The 20,584-nt window shown below is 37.7% G+C and overlaps 2 protein-coding genes across 2 annotated transcripts in view; both read right to left on the reverse strand.

Annotated features, from left to right (window-relative positions):
• LOC107093178 (arf-GAP with SH3 domain, ANK repeat and PH domain-containing protein 2-like) overlaps positions 1 to 11,702 on the reverse strand; it is a 34,554-nt gene extending 22,852 nt beyond the window's left edge. Inside the window, exons 1-10 of the mRNA XM_015388044.1 lie at positions 11,361 to 11,702; positions 11,242 to 11,292; positions 10,886 to 11,074; positions 5,564 to 5,636; positions 5,344 to 5,489; positions 2,165 to 2,239; positions 1,990 to 2,039; positions 1,674 to 1,803; positions 1,486 to 1,571; positions 1,317 to 1,392 (exon numbers count right to left, since the gene is read on the reverse strand). Coding sequence (XP_015243530.1) covers positions 1,317 to 1,392; positions 1,486 to 1,571; positions 1,674 to 1,803; positions 1,990 to 2,039; positions 2,165 to 2,239; positions 5,344 to 5,489; positions 5,564 to 5,636; positions 10,886 to 11,011 — 762 coding nt within the window. The 5' untranslated portion in view covers positions 11,012 to 11,074; positions 11,242 to 11,292; positions 11,361 to 11,702. The remainder of the gene's footprint in view (positions 1 to 1,316; positions 1,393 to 1,485; positions 1,572 to 1,673; positions 1,804 to 1,989; positions 2,040 to 2,164; positions 2,240 to 5,343; positions 5,490 to 5,563; positions 5,637 to 10,885; positions 11,075 to 11,241; positions 11,293 to 11,360) is intronic.
• Positions 11,703 to 14,733: 3,031 nt separating this feature from the next.
• The window catches only part of LOC107093171 (fer-1-like protein 4), a 35,563-nt gene continuing 29,712 nt past the window's right edge, over positions 14,734 to 20,584 (reverse strand). The window contains exons 41-49 of the mRNA XM_015388032.1: positions 20,121 to 20,275; positions 18,992 to 19,173; positions 18,809 to 18,894; positions 18,622 to 18,720; positions 18,394 to 18,511; positions 17,990 to 18,113; positions 16,379 to 16,680; positions 16,023 to 16,123; positions 14,734 to 15,086 (exon numbers count right to left, since the gene is read on the reverse strand). Of these exons, the coding sequence (XP_015243518.1) occupies positions 14,906 to 15,086; positions 16,023 to 16,123; positions 16,379 to 16,680; positions 17,990 to 18,113; positions 18,394 to 18,511; positions 18,622 to 18,720; positions 18,809 to 18,894; positions 18,992 to 19,173; positions 20,121 to 20,275 (1,348 nt within the window). The 3' untranslated portion in view covers positions 14,734 to 14,905. The remainder of the gene's footprint in view (positions 15,087 to 16,022; positions 16,124 to 16,378; positions 16,681 to 17,989; positions 18,114 to 18,393; positions 18,512 to 18,621; positions 18,721 to 18,808; positions 18,895 to 18,991; positions 19,174 to 20,120; positions 20,276 to 20,584) is intronic.

The following is a 20,584-nucleotide window of genomic DNA, read 5'->3' on the forward strand; positions in this document are numbered from 1 at the left end:
TAGATAAATAGAGATGTATTTTAGTGAATTACATATATAGGGTCCAAAAACATTAACATATAAAAAATAATAATAAAAAATAACAGCCGATTCCGATTGCAAAATCGATTTATCATGCATCCCTCAAAGTACAATTTCAATTCCATCCATCCAGAAAAATATGGATATACTTCATTTTAAATATAGCATAGTATATTTTTTTCTTGTAAACTTTCTGGTAAACTTGCATGTTGCATATTCTAGTAAATCTGTTTCACCTTTAAACCTGCAGCTCTCCCTACTTCTCTCTGTACTCTGTTTAAACAGATTTATGAACCTTTTTACAAATATAATGACGCCAGAAATAATATTTCAAGATATGTAGAAGCTCTGCAGTCTGATGAAGAAAACATGTTAATTTTAACCTGTAACTGTGAATCATGGTCCTCTGAGAAGCCCAGCTTTTTTAACTAGTAAAGAAGAACAAACTATGTTTTCTCAAGCTTCTTGCATTATAATACTAACTTGTATAAACTTACAAAGTGTTGCCATTTTTAGCTTAAAAAGCTCAGTATGTCAAACAAACAGAATTTTCAGTGATATGATCTCTATTTTTTTTTAACGAACCCGTCTCCTAACTTCTACTTAAATAAGTAGCTGCTGGTTAAATAAGTAGCTGCTGGTTAATATTCACTGAGTGCTGCTGTGTGTCTCTCCTCCAACCACGTGGCTACTTTGAACATCAGTGACAGATAAGATGATGTTACACCAAGAGGTGAGACACGGGAGCGAGGAACAAAAAAAAACACAGACTGAAAACGCTCTGAACACAGATAGGTTCACCCAACCTGTGTTACCTTTGGCTAAAGAAAATGAGCGAAAAGAGGGGAAAAAATTAATTATTGGTGGAGACTGTCCCCACCAGTCCTTCAGAAAGTTACACCTTTACATCAAATACACAAATAAATTAAATCAGCAAATCCTTTCTCTCCTGACTATCTTGACCACAACCTCTGACTGGTTTCAGGATGTTATATAGAAATGTTAAAATCCACATAGAAAGGAGTTCAAACCTGGCTAGATTGGATCAACAGAAGCTGAAATCCAACAAATATGAAAAAAGGTGGTATTCATTAAGAAACAAAACCACCAAAAAATTTTCATGCTTAAATGAGACAATGAGGAGACAGAAATGATTCTGCTTTTGTGCTACTTTACAAAAAACTGCACTACTTTTGCCACATTGTATCTCTAATAATATTCTAATTACACTGTTGTCTACAAAGTGCCAGAACTAATGAGAACACAATGTTGCAGACTCCTGCTGCTCCTCATACCGTGTTCAGCACAACGTTCAGCTCCTCCATGTACTGCTTCAGCCTCTGAGTGGTGGAAACACACTCCTGCAGGAAACTACACAAAGATGTTTAGAGTAAATCCATATATGTCAGTGTTTGTGTGTTTTTCTTTGTCATTGTGAGTGTGTGAGTGTGAGCCAGGACCTACTTGTTCTGACTGTGGTAGTGCTTAATGAGGTTCTGCAGCAGGTCGACGCCTCTCTTTGTTTTTATCTCGTTCACTTTAATGAGATACTGAGATAGAGAGAGTTACTCCATTAGCTTGAATTAGATGTAGCTGCATGACTGTAAAGTGTGGAGTGAGAGACCCCAGATGGCTTATAAGGAGCCACTAACCTCGCACATGCTCAGCTGGAAGGAGCGCCTCTCCTTCTCAAGCTCCTCAGCAATTTCTCCTCCGCTCACCTCACTCCGAACCATTCCATACTGTCGCGCTAACTCCCTTTTCTCCTTCTCCACCTGCTTGCTAAACACACACGCACACTTTAAATTATTAATCTGACTCCAGACAGCTTTACCAGCTCACTTCTGCTTACATGAGCCTTTTCCCGTGTTTCTGAATAATGCAGAGATGTAATTTATTTTTTACACGCACAAACACGTAACAAGGGGACCCTAAAAATAGGAGATATTATTGAGCTTGTAAACTCACAATCGGTTCTCATAATCCCTCCATGCTCTCTCAAAGGGCTTCTTCAGATCCTGCAGAAACAGAAGATAAGGTTTACAGAAACAATCTGTGTTCATTTTACGCAACAAAATCCAGGCCTTTTCTGGTCAATCATTTGAGATGAAAAACACTTTAACTAGTAGAGAAAAGTTCTTACCCCCTTCACCTCCCTCAGGTCTCCTTTAACCAGAGAGTCCAGGAAGAAGTTGATGTTGTGAAGCATGCTCTTCAGCTGAACACAAACGCACAGATATGCTTAGGAAAAATGAGACTGAAAGCTAAAATTTTTACGTATTTTATACTAGTATTATAAATAAAGTGAGATTTAATAAACTATTTGCATTCAAATATAATGAAATGAAAAAATCTTACATAGCATAGTTGAAATTAATGTACAAAACAAAAAAATAAATAGCTTCCAGATTGTATGCAGTAGTTATTTTCTGTTCCAGAAACTAAATATAATTTCATAACTTTAAATTCACCTTATAAAAAGTCAAAAAGGAAACCAAAATTTGATTTAATTTCCCCTTGGGATTAATCAATTATTTTTTAATTGAATTTAATTAAATTTTTAAATTGAATCTATTTATGTAAATAGAGTAGAAATGTGGAATGCATATCCATCCTTACCTCTTAAAAAACTGTGCACAACTATATGAGAAAATCATCACTGTAAGTGAAGTATATTTTCTTGTATTAATAATGAATGCTTTATTGTTGATAAGTGAAGAGTAGATTAATTTTATTGCAAGAAGAGATTCATAAGCTTTTGATTCTGCCTAAACCTTTCAGCCACAATATTGTTTATGTAAAAATAATGACTGTTCTATGTGTCTGAATAAACTTAAATCAAAAAAAAAAAAAAACAGTGCTGAATACTGAGACTCGTCAGTAATTTCAAATCTGAGTTCTTCAATTTTAAAGCTGATTAAAATAGCCTCACCATATTAGAAAAGCAGTAATGTTAAAACAGAATATTGGCCTAGTTAATATTTAAAGATTTGCTCCAACTGCTTCATAGTCTTTTTCATTTTAACATTTTTTCTCTTCCAAAGGCTTGCTTTGCCTTGATTGGTCAGCTTTTGCAAAAAAAAAAAAAAAGGTTGAAGCAGCTGCAGTATTTCTGTTTGAAGTGTTCCTCCCTTTCCATGAGCCGGATGCTATGCAAATGAGTTTCATTGTGACATCAATAGAGGAAAAAGTCAAAAAGAACAACCAGCCAGGCATTTCAGGCAGTTCAAGAGCAGCGGCTCCTCTAGAGAGGAACGATTCTTCAGTTTCACTAAAGGTCGCACATCGAAGCAGATATTTAGGATCCAAACACAAAGAAACACTGATGGTCTGGTCTATGTAAATATTTAACCAATTTTTTTGCTGCATTCAAGCTTGTTAGAGCAGTTAAACAGAAAATCACTTCCTTCATCATAAAACAACGAGGCGTCAGTATTTGGTATTATCTTTAGATACATTAAAATATGTATATTTTATCATAACCACCAAAATCTTGATATTGTTTCAATTAGCAATCAGCACTTCACTTACAGTAACACCATCAGATACAAAAGCAGAACATAGAGACATCACCTAATGACTGGATCACTCAAGACTTTGCCTTTATGAATGTTTTCTCACGTCATCCACACATACTTTCTAATGTTTTTTTTTTTGACCCACTGCTGAGGTTTATGCAATATTTGAAAAAGAAGTTTGCAAGCAGATATGCAGTTCTACTACAAAGCTGCATATATAAGATATAAGATTATACTGAATACATTTTATTCTCCGTCTTAAGACCTTTGTTATGTTGATGTTTTCAGGAATTTCCACCAGACAGTACTTCCTGTACCTTCAATGTCCTCTTTGGGGAATCTATCATTTAATAGAGTTGCAGTGGTAGAAATTGTACTCTGCAACTTTTGAATAGAAATCAGCACCCAGCTTAGCATTTCACAAAAGCTCCCAATGCCAACTAACAAAATTTGCTCTGATAAGCGGTTTTAAGAAATGTGTAAATGCTGCCTTTAGTAAAACATTTTCCAATCACTACTTTAATGGTCACATCTCCTCCCAGAAGTATTTAAAAAAGGGTAGTAAAACAAATAAAACAGTTGGACCTGGACCACAACCTTAAAGCAATGATACCTCGGTTAAAGATTTTACTTCAACAGTCAAATGCAGTTCTAAACAAATATGTTATGTTGGTTTTCAGTCTTACTGCAAGGAGATATGATTTGCCTCCTTACATACATGCTGGTCATCTTGATGGAGAAATGTTCTCAGGTGTGCAGCAACACAGGTCGGCCCAGCCACAAGCAAAGATCCTCTCTATGACAAGGAGCTCACACCAGAAAAACATTACCCCCATTCAAGGACTGCCCTCTGGCAGACAGAGGAAGGGCGAGAAGCCAATAAAGTTCCAAACAAGGTCCAAAAAAAAAAAAAAGAATGAGGGATCCAGTACCTCTGTTCTGGAAGGTTGTTCCAGATCAGTGAAGTGTAGGAACTAAATGCTTTTTCTCCACATTTGCTTCTAGTTCTGGATGCACAGAGTAGCCCTGGGAGGTTGATACACTGACAGCATATCTGTTATGTGTTGAGGTGCTGATCCATTTGGTGATTTATAGACTAACAGAAGGATTTTAAAGATTATTCTCTAAGCTACAGGGAGCCAGTGGAAGGACTTCAGAACCAGACTGATGTGCTCTAATTTCCTAGTTCTAGTGAGAACACTGGCAGAAGATAAATACTAAAGATAAATGCATGAATACGTTTATCTAGAGCTTGCTTGAAGATTAGTCTTTTAATCCTGGAGATGTTCTTCAGGTGTTAAAAGGCTGACTTAGTAAATGCCTTTATGGGACTCTGAAGGTTCAGGTCTGAGTCCATCATGACACCAAGATTTCAGCCATAATCTAGCTGCAATAGCGTTAGCTGGGAGCTAACTCTGGATCTCTCCTCCTTTGTTCTGATGATTACCTAAGTTTGTTTTAATTCAGTTGGAGAAAATTATGGAGCAATTATGGAGCATGGAGAATCGATAAGGAATCAAATCGTTTCACAGAATCGATAAGGGAATCGGAATCATGAAAATCTTATAAATTCCCAACCCTATTCATTAGGTTAATTGCAAATTGTACTTATGTGAATCATGGATGTTGTTGTAAATATTGGAGCTTCAGTGAACAAAACAAGTTTGTACCCTGTGTTCATATGCTTGGCAATAAAAAAACTGGAAAAGAAAAAATACTTTTTAAGACCAAGCAAAGATCAGGAATAGATCTAAATGGCTTCTCTGACTCTAGATCTCTCCATTGTTTAGCTGTTTTCACTTACCAGGTTTTTCATTGGAGACAGAAGCTCTTTAGAAAAGTCTGCCAAGTGGCAGAAGGCCGAGCCAACCTCTGTCTCTCCATTTGAATGACAGTTTACTGCGAGCTTCTCCATCGAGTTGATGTACTGCTCCAGGTGAGACACATGATCTATCCAAAAAAAAAAAAAAACTGTTAGTTTGTGTTGTCATCTAAAGTGTTTGTGCACTTATGTCTCTCTGTACCTTGCCCTGAAGCATACTTGGCTTTAGCAGCTTTCTTCATCTTCTGCAACACTAAGCGGTCGCTGTCCAGGGCCTGGTCAAGGACACACAGGGATGATGAGTGGGAGTAGGTGCTGTCCGCATCAGTGGGTTTACAGTACGTGTGTAAAGCTCTGTTGTAAGGCTCTGTTGTCTAACAGTAGAGTGTTCAAATGGTTGAAAAGTAAACTTAGTTTCAATCTGGAACTACTAATCAACCAGAGACATTCAGTCACCCATTATAACTAGCTAAGCTGTCATTTTTTTTTCCAGTTTATCACAAGAAAAGACAAAGAAGAACCTTCAGTGTAATAATACCAAAACTGATCTTTTTTGGTATACATTTAAAAGACAGCATCCCCACAGTAAAATATGGTGGCGGGAGCATCTTGCCGTGGGAATGATTTCCTTCTGGGACAGAAAAACTGATCAGAATTAATTGGAAAACTGGTGGAGCTAAATAAACCCTGCACATAAAGCCATATGGGGGAATGGTAGATAATTTATTAAATTGCCTCAGCGTAAATCCAGACTAAATCTAAATCTAATCTCCTACAGAACTTGTTTTGCAAAAAAAGAATGGTCAAAAATATCACCCCTCAGATGTGAAAAGCTAATCGACATCCAAAAAGAGCCTACCCTTCAAGTTTTGGACATCCGCTGTTGTGCTGATGACATTTTTTGGCCCCAATCCCGATACATGGCTGTGTGGCTGTGCAGTATTGGCCGATACTGATACCATACTAATACCATCTGTTTGAAATTGATGTGTGTGTGTGTGTGTATGAAGAACTGCATACTACTTGGATGTAAAATAATTGCCATCATGGCTTTGTCAAGCTGCCGCCTACCTTTGGGAAGCAGGAAAACGACTAATACAAAGTGAATACAGTAGAACTTTTTATTGGCTACCTGGAATGTCTTACAATAGTTATAAACCTTTGGTTCTCAAAATGGTATCAGTGCCCTATTTGTTGGTACTCGCCAATACTGATACCACCATTTTAGTGCTGGATCGAGGATACTAATATAGTATCTAATATATTTTAAGACATGTGCACGAGAAATCTAAAATAAACACTTGTTAAACAATTGCAAACTACATCAAAGTGATCGGATTTTGACTTGCAATACTAGTGGCAGGTCCATTTGTAGAGGAAAATCATTGAGGTTTTTGTTTTAGATAATTCTATAACAGAATAATACTGTATAGGTGACAGATAATACAGGAGTAAGGAGGGAAAGAGGGGAAAAATACAGCAGTATTGGCCAAAACGGGAGACTTGACAGTTATGAAAAAGACCTGCAGGATCTCTTGCAGTGAAAGATGGTCCTACAAAGCATTGGGTCAATGGGGTGAATACTGCTGAATGCCATGGTTATCAGGATTTTATCTATACCATAACTATACCACATACAGTATTCCTTCAACACATGGTAGGGTGATTCTTTATATGTGCAGGGTCTACCACATAATGTCCTGACTATGTTTACTGAGCTTTGCTGGTCTAGCATATAAAAAATTTATTGTTTAAGGTTATTAAGTTGTTATAATAGGGTTCTAGAGCCATTGTCTTGACTAATTGCAATGTAGTGAAGGGGAAAAAAATGCAGATTGAAAATAAACAGGAAAAAGTCTGAAGAAAAGCAAAATAAACTTTAAGAAAGTCAGGAGAGCTATCAAGATGGCTTTAAACAATTACAAGAGTTTTGTTCGGTGAACGCTAACTATACAAAAATGATACACAACTACAGATTTTTTGTACATGATTTAATATTATGTTAAAATGAGCGATAAATATGTTGCAACTGAAACAGTTACAGTCCAATGTTTTGTCACTGAAAAAATATTATTTTATTTTGGCTCCATGATTCAAAGTCTAAAAAGAAATGTAAACTCATAAGAACAAGCTACTTTAGAGTACCCTATTTGTCTAGGTGATTGCTTCATCAAAATACCATGAAAGGCAGTTATAATGTTCAAACATATGTTGACAAGACTAAATAATTCAGCAGATGTGACATTCTGCAACAAAATAAGAAAAACAAGTTTTGAAGCATAACAAAACCCTCATTAAAAGCTGTAGTTTACACCTCTCCAGTCTGCCTTTAAAGCTGCGCCAGCTTGCAGATTAACTAACATCTTTATTAACATTAATCTCTCTGGCTTCTCTTCTAAACCATAAAATAACAATAGCACAGAATGATGATGGCTGGTAATCTGTTGCCTTGGTAACATATGCTGGCCCTGCTGGGTGTACATGATGGGGGCTTTTGGGTGGTGGGGGGTCTCAGTTCGGATATGTTTTTCAGACCATTCTCCAGGTCAATAGCTCCATTGTGGGGAGACAGAGGGGGGGTGCCCTGCCGCATGCTGTTTTAAAGCGGATCCTCATCCAAATGTACAGACCCCACACAGCAGCAGACCAACTAGACAAAGTGTTCACAGCAGATAATTTGTTAACTGGCACAGAAATGAAGGAATTCTGTTCAGCTGCCCAAAAGTTCTCACAGCCAAGATTATCAGGAAGTACAGTATCCTGTTAACTTCCATATATATACAGTATATATATATATATACCAGACTTTGATGAATTCAAGCAGCTAGCTAAATTGCAGATTACCCCAGTAATCTGCAACTTAATTTAAACAGTTCCTTACATCTGTGACTCTTTGATTCCTAATAAGATCATTGTCATCTCATCGATCAGCTCCACCAACCCAAGCAGCAACACATCACCTTCCAGTTTGAGCTCTGATTAAACCGTATCTAAACGAAGCCTTTCTAACAGTAAAAGCTTGTGTTTTTCTAGGACAAGTCATCAATTCAGGCAAATTTGTGAAAAAAACTGCAGTTTTAGATCTTAACATACTTGCCAACAGAGGAGACTATTATTTCAAATAATACATTCTAATCAAATGTTTAAAAAAAATGTATTGAGTTTTTGGTCGGGACTATGAAACAAATCCTATCACAGTCGTTTTAGGGTAAAAAACAAGCTAGGCTGCTTATAGTGAAATAAATCTCTTACAGTGGAGTCTCTGTATATGCACAATGATTCAGAAGACGATGCAAGAACATCAAAGAACATTTTACACAATTATTCCCTTTGAGGTCTACTATAGGCTTCCACTGCCTGCAGGCTATACTGACAACTTTTCCTTGCTTCGATAGTTTCTCTTTTCAAGTCTCACTTCATAAGTTATATGTTATTTTTGCCTACATCAACCTTACGTCTACAGTCTTGGTCCATGTTACCAACACAAATGACATCTTATCCATCAAACCATTCTGTGTTTAACCGTGTCTCTTTTCAGAATGCAGTCAATGACAGAGCTCATTTGCTGAAATGAGAATTTATGTTTAGTCTTATAAAGTACTCATGCCCTAGTTACCTCTGTGTCTGATTCTCTTTCAGAATCAGATTCAGATTTATTGCCAAGTAGGTTTGCTCTTACAAGGAAGTTAACGTGGTGTTGATGGTGCAGACAAATTTGCTACCTAAACAGAATACAGAATCTATAGCTATATACAATATAAAACATACATACTTGTTGATAAGGCTGGTAGCAAATGGGAAGAAACTGTTTTTTAGGCATGAGGTTTTGGTCCTGATGGACCTCTTGGATGAAGCTAATGACAGAGCTATTCATTTTAATAAGGTCACTGGTTTTTATTGTTATAGAAGTACAGGTGGTAGTAAAGTGCATCTGTGTTTAACGATGTCTCTTTCCTCAAAGGAGTCGCTAACAGACTTGGGCCCGGGCCTATTCCTCTCACTAGGCTCTGAGAACACTCCTTGAGTTCCCTCCACAGTGAAGTCCACTTAACGAGGGAAGTGCAACTGAAAATTTTCTCCCTAAGAAATGGGACACCACTACAGTAGTTGCAAAATTACACGCCAGCCCAGTAGACGTGTTCACGTACGTCATGCGTCATCACAGCATGAGTCACAACCTTCGCTGAATGAGTTCTGGGAAGCCACTACGTCCCAAGTCAGCTCTACACCACCGTCGGTCTGAACCGATCATTTTGAGGCTTGAAGGGCATTTCCCCCTAACTCTTAAAATTATATGGACACACCACCCTTACTCATGAACGCACAAAAACGAGTGCTAGGGCCCAAAACGAATGCAAGTGATAGAAATGGGACAGGGCCTTGCTGTCTTTAACTTTGCTGCACATCTTAGTGACCTGGTCTAGTGCTTCTGTCTTGATGTTATTTTTAATTCCCAAACAGACTTATGGGGGGGGGGGAAATCTTGTTGAAATTACCAGCCACTTACTATATTTTTTTTCTTTTGTTTTTCTTTTATTCTATTAAATGTTAATACAGCTATTAAAATGAAAACAAGCAACTAGAATCAATACAAACAATTGCTGGAATTGATTTCAGTTTTTTGTTGCACAAGAAAGAACCCCTGGTCAAGCGCATTTATGTTTAGCTTTATCTCTTATCCAGATAGAGCCATTGATAAATCTGTTAATGCCACTAACTTCACATTTTGTGTTTTGTTTTGGGGCTTTTTCTTGTATACCATAGAAAGTACTCCTTGCCCAGTGCTTTGACAGTATTCTGTCTGTCTGTTCTTGTCCTCGCGGTCACACCAGATGGCAGCTCACACACATTGCTTAGTTCTTGGGTTGTACTGTATTATAATTAGGCTCATTTTATTAGAGAACAGCACAGAAATAAGTTGGAGAGATCCAAATTGAAGACAAAGCGAACAGGATGTTTTTTCACTGAATCTTTGCCTTTTAACGTGGCATGAGGTGACATTTGTGAGATACAGTATTGCTGCAATATAGATTAAAAATAAATTTAATTTAAGTATTTATAAATGTCTATTTAGTATCTCAGCACCTGCACGAGACTATAGCAATAATCCAGTGAGTCCTTTTTCTTGTTCCTTGTGATAAGAGACTCACTGAGCTATTATACAGTATGATGTCACCACAATCCATACACCAATAAGAATACAACAGGAGCTGTTTTTTGTTTTTTTGTCTTTCTTCTACTCAGGCAGTGACTGACAGTTTGAGCTATCATGGAAGGAGAAAAAATAAATGAACAGCACCTTTCATTTTCAGTATGATAAAATCATTTAGAAAAAAAGCTGACAGCTGGATTTTACACAAAGAGTAAAGGGCGAGCAGTAGTGATAGGAATGGGGTCCAAACATGTTTAATGTGTAGTAAGTGACTTTGGATTCTGCTTTCAGTAGAAGCATCTGGCTGTTGCTGCTGTTACCACCATGACCACCTCCCCATCCTCTCCCCTCCCTCCCTCTGCCAGCACTCACCTCCTCCAGCAGGTAGATGGTGTTCCTGCAGTTGATCATCTTGGAGGTGAAGGAGGAGGTGGTAGGAGAGCTCCAGTCCTCTTGAACCTCCTGCACGAACTCCGACACCGACACACACTCCGGCATGGTGATCGTGCAAAGCCCGGCGCACAAAAGGGCAGAAGCGGGACAGGCGGGCGCAGAATGGGGCTGATGGAGAAAAGGTGGACAGCAGGCGCAGTCAATTCAATTAATTAATTAATATGTTAAATGATCTGCAATACTGGGACAGATTCAAACGCCCTCTTCATTCTGGTTTGCAAAACTAAGTGATAATTAAGGAGGACGCTTTTTTCTTTTTTTAATAAAGGACCTACTCAGTTCTCCTGCCTCAGTGTGAACCAACCGCTGCATCAAACGCCTCTTTTCTGCGAACAAAAGGTGAATCAGTCCAGCTGAGAAAGGATCCAAACACCAAAAACTTCACCAATCTTACCCCTGATGTGATCAAACTAAAACACCTTATCTGTGGTGAACGTCTCCATTCAGAAAAAAAATTAGAAAAGGGGAAGAAAAAAAAATCCACCAAAGCGCTCTGTGCGTGAACCGGCTGACAAAGACCTGGAGGCGAAGTGCGGAGAAGCGGACCAAACGGAACCAGGTGCCGGTTCGGATAGGAGGGTCGGACTAGTCTCGGCTCTCTCGTCCAGCCTTGCATTCATGTCTCATCAGCAGCATCTCATTTTTCTTTTCAACGCTTTTGCTCCTTTATTGAACCCGCATGGAGAGGCGCGCTCACGCTTAACAGTGGTGGAGCCCTCTGTCGCGGTGGCGCGCACTGCTGACCGAGCCCATCACTGGTTGAACTGGAGGGGGGGGCAAAACTCCTCATTAAAGCCTTGGTTTATTGCATGTATTCTTTTAAAAAAGGTGTTCCTCCCTCTGAAAAAAAAATAATAATAATAAAAAAATGGAAATGCATCAAAATCTTTTTTTTTTTGTTATAAACTGGTTCTTAAATAAATCAAATTGTATTGAAATAGCTTAATTTTTTAAAACAAATTCCCACATTTTTAAGGCAGCTTTTAGATGTTTATTATACTTTTTATTCACCTTCCGAAGAGGCTTTCATTTAAAAACAAAACATGGAATATAAAAATCCTAATTTAGAATTCAACTTTATTGTCATTCCACTGTCACAAGTACAGAGCAACAAAATTACTTCTCTGCATTTAACCCATCCCCTTGGGGAGCAGTGGGCTGCCATTGTGCGGCGCCCGATAAGCAGCATGGGGTTAAGGGTCTTGCCCAGGGACCCAGAGTGGCAGTCTGTCTGTGGGAGTGAGAATCAAACTCAGAACCTCAGGATTCCAAGCTCTATGCCCTAACAACTAGGCCACCACTCCCCATAAATAGTAAATGTAAAGAAGCAAAAACAGCTCAAGATTGTTCTGTTTAACAATTAGGCATCAGGGGAAACACAATACTGTGAAAAGACACAAAGACCACCTGAAAAAAAAAAATCTTTCAAATAATTAATAGAAAAGGAAACCAATATCAATATGCTGCTGGAATTCAGGAAAATCTTTCATTCGAGTGACATCATTTCCTGTAACATCGGAGCCAGCAAGCCAAATTTCTGTCTCAGCATGAATGAGTATTGCCAGTCTCAGAGGACATAATCAGAACAAACATCCAGAAAGTAAACAAACTATTTGGAGCTTCCTGTTGCACAAGCAGACTGGGACAAAGTTCTGATGGTAGAGTCCTGCTTTAAGCTTAATTCTGTTCGCTTTAGAGAAACAAATAAGCAAGAAGATAACAAAGATCTGTCCAGCTGTATGAATGCAACAAAGGTCTGGAGTCTCACACAAACAACATTATTCCTGGAGCTTTTTACATATTACAGCAAAAAACATTTTTATTTAGGCTGTTATTAGGTAGATCTTTCTGGATTGGCAGAAAATCCTTCATGGTTAAGTTTTTTTTTTTAACTTTTTTTTACTCAAATGTAGAATAATGAGAATGTGTTTGCTAAGGTGCAGAACGCAGCAAACATGTGGATGAAAAATCTCCACTCAGAGGAGACCAAAACTGGACATTTTGGTCTATGATGTGCTGTCAGCATTATTCTGGGTGTATATTTTACATGAACAGAAACAGACAAGCTGTTCAGAATCGCTAAGGATTTATGTGGCTGAATGGCCGTGTTAAAGTCCAGAGTTAAATCTATTTGAGAATCTGCAACACAAATCTGCAACACTATTCTTCCATTCTAACTAAAGTATCTGCTCATTTTTTGGTCTGCAAAGCTGTCACAGACATAAAGCAGCTGAAAGTTTGAAGGGACCATTGAAGGACCAAATAACATGTTAGCATGATTTCTTTCCTTGAACAGTTAACTGTCAAATGCCAACTAGTGGGACCTGGAGGTATAAGGAGTCAATAAGGGATTAAAATGTCAGTGCTTTCTAAATTCATTTACTTATTTCCAAGTTTCTTCATTTTTGTGCAAGCTATGCATTTTAAGAATTTAGATTTAGTCATCAGACCCTATAGCTCGAAAGGCAAAAGGCCAAAGTTAAGAGAAGAACATTTAGTGGTTCGAGATCCAAGTTTTCTGGAATGATGTTTGTAGAGCGGTCTTTACTCACACTGCAATGACCCAACACCCCCTATTGTTCCTTTTTGGAGTTATTTTTTAAGAACTGGTCTTACCAAAAGGAGCTCACATAGTTATTACCTTTTAAGCATCATCAGGTTTTATAAGTTATTAATCTTATGTTCTTTTTTTTTTTTTTTTTGCTTGTTAACAAATTCATTATGTACCTTTAAAGTCACTGGTTAAACCTCTATGTCTGGCAGTGTTTGATATAGATTCGTACCATTATTACTAACTAAAAATAATAACTAAAAAGAGTAGAAAATGTCTATTTCATATATAATCAACTAAAGAAGATTCAATTTTTAAAGAGCCCTACCCCCTTTTCTGTTTGTTGGTTAAGGAAAGCTTTAGCAATAACAGGTATGACTTTAATTGCATGTTGTTTTTGGTGGTGTATCACATGACAGTTCTGGAAAATGCATTGACGTTCCCACCTGTGACATGAATGAACATGAAAGATTTCACAAAAAATTATAGTTATCCTTTTATGTAAAATTTCACAAAACAACATGGAAATTTGTTGATAAAAGAAGATAGAGTAACCTTTCAGTTGTCCTTGTCGTTTCAAAAGCTGGAGGTCGTCTCTTTAGCTTAATAGCCTGATATGGTGAAGTGGTTTCTCTTTTGTGGAATTAAAAACTAATGGGACCCACTCATGAAGGGGGTTCTATTGAAGTACTCATTGAATGAAGATCATGAGAGTTGTTCAGTCATACTGCTTGGGCCCTATAACTGCCATAAATGTTTATTTTTTTTCCTCAACAATATTTTTTTCATAACAAACTGGAAAACTATTTATTAGGTAAAGATTAATTCATTTCCACCAGTTTTTAAAAATTCCCATGCAACTAAAATTAGCATAATCAATTATTGTTCCCTAGGAATTAATCCAAGCCTACTCTTGACTTTAATCAAATAAAACAGATTACAAGCAAAAGTTAAACTTCTAACCGTAAAGAACATTTTAACTTATCTGATAAACATCTATGTATGTGTTCATAAAAAGTAGCACGCATTTAAATAGACTAATCTTGATTGAAACAAAAATAAATAATTTTAAAGCGTAAATCAGTGCATCAAATTACAGGTGGGATTTTATTGCAAGTTCCTAATATATTATTAAAATATAGACAAAACTACTATCATCACTGTAGAGGGAAAATATTTTTATATGTAGTTTTTTTTTTTATAACATCTGAGGTCATCATTGCTTGGTCATTTCTTCTGGTCATAGAATTTTTTTCATAGCGAAACGTATCCATAAATATTCTTTGTTAGTATTTTAGTGAAGCCAGGCTAAAATATCAATCTGACCATAAAATCTAAAACCGTTTGAGTCAATTTGCTTAATGTGACAGAAGCCTCTCCCCGATTCTTCATCCGTTAACAATGAGAGAGCTGATTTCTCCTGGCAAAGTGTAGAGAATCAGGACAAGGAAGAGCGTCAGGATGATGAGGATGACCAGAGCTATGATGTATTTCTTGTAGTTCTTCCATATTAGGAAGACAAAGGTCTTCATTGGGTTGAGGAACCAGTTGAAGCTGGTGGTGGGACGGCTGCAAAGACAAGAGGCATTCGTTTCAGTCAGCGAAATTTTAACTGTAAAATCTGAAATGAATACCACTGAAAAGATTTGATTCGGTAGTAGACGTGTTTCTGTACTCATTATACAATGAAAAACAATTTTCCATAAATCAATTCTAACTGTGAAGAAATTGCAAATTTGTTCATAAATATGTCAATTCATTAAAGAAAACAAAAGGTTGATATGCCTAAAAAATGATATATGTATATCATTAGCTATTCTCTATACACTGAAAGCCAAGCTTTAGTTGGTAAGGTACTGTATTTTGCAATTTGCATGCTTTCAAAAGAACAAAACTCACATCTAAGCTCCAACGCTACCAAGAACATAAAATCTTTCAAGACATACTAATAATTTATTGGGTCAGAGTTTAGATGATAAAAATATCCTAGGTTCTGAAAGCAGTTAATAAAGGCCTCAGGATCAACTAAATGATAAAGAAAAAGCTTTAATTATTAACCAAATAAAGTTAGCTATTAAGATTACATTTATCAAACTCCCCTCCACTCATTTCTCAGCCGGCTAACGCCTTTTATTTTACTCAATATGGGAAGGAATGAAATGAACCTCCTTTGGTTTGAGTTTAATCACATTTGATCATAATGAACAATTATTTTATCAACAGTGAATTTGGATTCTTGGATCTATCTAAGCCACATTAACGGTTTGTGTTTCTATTGTGTTTGATATCTAGTTTATTCACAAAAAGTTTTAAGGATTGGTGTCTTAGTTTTAAGAAAACGTTGCAACTCTTGTTGATCTTTATATGGTTTATTAATGGAAAAACCTCTCATACTTAAACAAGTTGCAGCCCCTTTGAAAAGTGAAGCAACTTCATCACAAATATAATCATCTGGGAGCATTAATATTTATATCATGACCCTGCCCTTGTGCAATGGCAAGTTACTTTGGTTTTTCCAGGGGTTCTGGCTCCTTGCGTCCTCTCCCCACAGGGTTCGCCTCCGCCTGTTCCAAAGCCACCAGCTGAAGCTCCGCCTCCACCTTTCCCTTCACAGAAACGATCGGAGCATTACGGATGATCAGATATCAGTGTTACAGATGTATTGCATCATCATCATACATCAGCCATAAGGTCAGTCTGTTGAAGACCTACAGTAGTATCAAGAAAGCTATCAGATGATCACCCCTCGGATTTAAAAATTAAAAATCAGCTCCTCTGTATTCAAGGTCAAATGAATAAGAAAATAAAACACTTATTTTTGCTGCCACCCAAGAAAAAGTAATGATGAGTATTTTTTGTACCATTAACAAGTAAGTGTTGCCCAAACTGTCTGTGTACTGGATGTCTTCTTCTCTCATCTGGCTTCTTTTGTCCTTTGTCTTTTTCTTCTTGTATCCCTTCTTCTTGGCTCTCCGTTTCTCTTTCTCCTCCTTCTCGAAATCCTCAGCCGTCTTCAAGCGGACCAACGGCCACCAACCCTTCATTTTTTTAGCACGAAAGATGGAGAAGCGGGGACTGGCCTGGTCCTTCGCCATTTCAATTGTGCACTTACTGGACGACTTCGCCGGCCGCACCATGCTGCTTAGAGAAAGCTCTACGGACCCTGAACAAAAAATTAATGAGGCAAAAGATGAGAATATAAGCAGACTGAAACTGATTTTTTCATTAAATTCAAGACTTAATGTGTAAAAAATATCTCTTAAGAATTTACAAATGACTGGCAAATACAAACATGTTCCATTACAATCCAAATTCAGTTGATGTTTCCCTCTTTGACAAGCTTTCAGATCAATGTTTTAGCCAAAAAGTTTTGAAGCCAAAATGATATTTTAGAAGAAAATCTGCATGTTTAAAAAATACAGACACAGATGGCTCTGAATGTTAAGCAGTCTGCTTCAGTAAAGACACAAGTTTCTAATCATTCGTTCCTGTGTGTCTGACGGGGAGGGGAATTAAAAATTATGTAACATATTATGTCACTAATTTATAGAAGTAATTCATGAATCTCTATTGTTTTTTGAGAATAGAAATCAAATCTCTGCATCATAAAATAAATCACCAACCTTTTCTGGCCTGTATTGAATTTGACCTGAATTTAAGATTTCCATAAGGATTTAGGACGCAGGCAGAGGTTTGAAAATGTACATTACTCAATGCCAAAATATCAACATGATATATTTGACATGTCTTGTTATACCTTAAATGTTGAGGAAGTATTTTGTAAAATATCCTACATGCGGGGACTTACAGGTACATATGGGAACATTCACCTGGGTCCCCATGTGGTAAAGTTCAGTTCTTTGAGTTGAGGTTAGGACTAAGGTGTGAATTTAGTTTAGGTTAGGCTTAGGCGTATGTTTGTTAATAGGGTTAGGGTTTGGGTTAAGCCATATAATGGCCTGTACTTATACAGCGCTTTTTCAAGTCAGAAGGCTTGACCAAAGTGCTTTACACTACATTTAACCCTTCACCCATTCACACACATGCTGATGGTGGCAAGCTACATTGTAGCCACAGCTGCCCTGGGGCTCACTGACAGAAGCGACGCTGCCATACACTGGCACCACCAGTCCCTCCAACCACCATCAGTAGGCAGTACACAACAACACCGAAAGCCGTAGCCATGGCTTGAACCAACAACCCTCTGCTCAAAAGGCAAACTCCTTCAGCCAACTCCACTGTCACCCTATATAAAATCAATGCAAGTCAATGAAATATCCCCATATGTCACGTGTGGAAATTTTTTTAAGAGGTCCAGAAACTCATCAGCTTTGTATTTCTCTTGGAGCAGAATCATTCAGATTTTGTCTGCTGTCTTGCTTTTTGGTAATGTTAAACTCTTGGGCATGTTCTACCTTCATGTATGGATGATTAAGGTGGACAGCAAAGAACATCTGCCTCTTCAGTCTCACCTAGAAAGTCGTTGGCTGAGATGCGATCATAGTCCCACACCTGCAGTGTCAGAACCGCCGGCTGGCGAAACTCAGACTCCTCCAAGGAAAAGATGGACTCCTTCTTTTTATACACCACCTCTTTCTAGAAAGATGGACATGAATTTTATTATAACATTTTGAATTTTTTCTTAAAATACATATTTTTAAAAGCAAATTAAGATACTTTTGCAACCACTTTGGTTCCAGAAGTATCATCCATATTATCTGTTTGTGACAGAAGGTTGCACAACATCTTCAGAATCAATCAACCAACATCTACATTAAATTATCAGTCTGTTTTTGATTGTTAAAGCCATAGGACTTCAAGATACAAGGAATATACCAGCTTTAAAGTACAGACCTCATGACTTCAAAGCCTATACCTCAGTGGGAAGGTAGTCAAATCGGAAAACAAATCTCCAGTTGAAGTTTCCTTCCCCGGTCAGAGAGTTAAAGTGGACATCAGTTTCCTGTTTGTCTCCATCCAACCCTTTTATCCAGCTACAAACAAATGAACAATAAATAAAACTTGCTTATGATTGGTCAGACCATGTAAAGTTGCGCTGACTTTTCCAGGGTTAGGATTAGTTAACTTGAAGGGTAAGTCTAACCCTTTAACATAGATGTCTGAGGATGGGTCGCCTGTGAAAGGGTTGACATCATCCAGAAACACATCATCTGTGTTCCAGATGATCACACGCAGCTCATACCTGTCATTATCAGAGCAAAACACAAACATGAACTATTGTACTACACTTTCAATCCCCTTAAATTTCTTCAAGTTGTGTTTCCTCCTACTGTTCAGGTAGGCGGGGTTTTATATCCACAGCGGGCGGAGCTGGGATATCAGTGGGAAACATGTCCACCCACATATGAAGATAACCCTGCAATGTAAAAAGATAAACAAACATTACTGATGGCAGCCATTTACACCATATGCAGCGACTTGCTATTAATTTTGGCCAGTGGATGTTTTTGGACCTGGGGGAGTCCTGGATTGTCCTGGTTCTGCAGAGACCGGATCTCCACATGCTCAGGAACCAGACGAACGGCTCCAGGGAGGAACTCAGTCATCTCCTCCCAGCGCCGCAGCACATGCAGAGATGCATGCTCCTCTATCTCTGCCTCTTCCTCTGGAGAGCGCTCGTTCTTCTTCAGCAGACCTTAAAACAACAAAGTTTCTATTAGAGCTGCACCCAGCATGATTACAAATCCAGCTTCTTATATCATCATATGTAACACATTTGTGAGAGAGATGGAAGCATGAAAAAAAAAGAAACTATTAAATTCACTGAAAAAGATAGACCTGGGATGACTTGGGTATGAAAAATCTGACACCATCAATAATTCAGCCTTTTTTTATCTTTGCAATTAGCCATTGAATTGAAATTTTTCCTTGGCACTTGCAGCACATGGGGAGCATGATGGAGCCTTGCTTAGGTACCCAGAGAAACCTTAGAACATTAGAGACCTTATGGTATTCCCTGTATGCAAAAGTTCAGCTTTCCAGCCATTAGGCCACTTTTACGCTGCTGTCAAAAGTGACTGGGAGCAGTTTTGACAGCTACTGAATAATTGCTAAATATCTAGATGGGTAAAAGTAAATTCCAGCTACAGGTCAACTAAAGTACTGTCTCAGGGGGCAAATGGACACCAGACTCCTTAGATAGTATCAATCAATTTTCTATCACACTTATCTCAAGCAGGATCACTGGTGCTGATCTCCAGGAAAGAGACTGAACAGCCCTCCTTAGATAGTATTCTAGCAAAAAATAACTAAAAACCATAAACAAGATTCAAAAGGTGTGATTACTTTTCAATGCATCGTTTCATATGAAACTTCCGCAAGGATAACTTCAAGCTATGCCTAAACACCATTAAAACATAACATCTCCTTTCAGCTAGATTGTGGTGTATTTATTTATTTATTGCATTGTTTGTTTTCTTTAAAAATCAAGACACAAAGAATAATCTGAATCTGCATCTGGCATAGAGTTGCTTTTAGCTGCTTCTCTCAGATTTAATATTCAAGTACGTTTGACAATCAGGACCTAAAATCTCTTCTTTACTGACTGATATCTGTCTCTTCTAGTTGTATACTCTTTCTCACCTTCAGGTATTGCGTCTGGAGGTATTTTGAAGATCATGTTGAGGACTTTGACTTCTGATGTTCTGTACTCTGGAGATGGGATGCCGTTCTTCCTGCAGAGCTCAGCCAAGATTGTCGATGGTTTCTTTGCATCACGCCACTTATTGTAACCATCGCTTTGGAGGCAGAAAGAGAGGCACACTTAAAATAATTCACAGACATCTGCAGACTGCATTGCACATGTTTAGTTTTGGTATAAACTTTTTTATCATAACACATACTGTAGATTGCACAATTTCATGTAATTTCAGTTTAAAAAAGGACAGTAATTTTGTCAATGAAGGACCACAACGTGAACATATACATATATCTAATATTCACTGCAGTTCTATAGTGGCACAGAATAAATTACTTTGCAACTAGTCAAATTCTTATTTGTAATCGTAGTTCTAGATAGATAGATAGATAGATAGATAGATAGATAG

This window comes from Cyprinodon variegatus, unplaced genomic scaffold (assembly GCF_000732505.1).
Source record: "Cyprinodon variegatus isolate N-32 unplaced genomic scaffold, C_variegatus-1.0 Scaffold411, whole genome shotgun sequence".
Taxonomy (NCBI): Eukaryota; Metazoa; Chordata; class Actinopteri; order Cyprinodontiformes; family Cyprinodontidae; genus Cyprinodon; species Cyprinodon variegatus.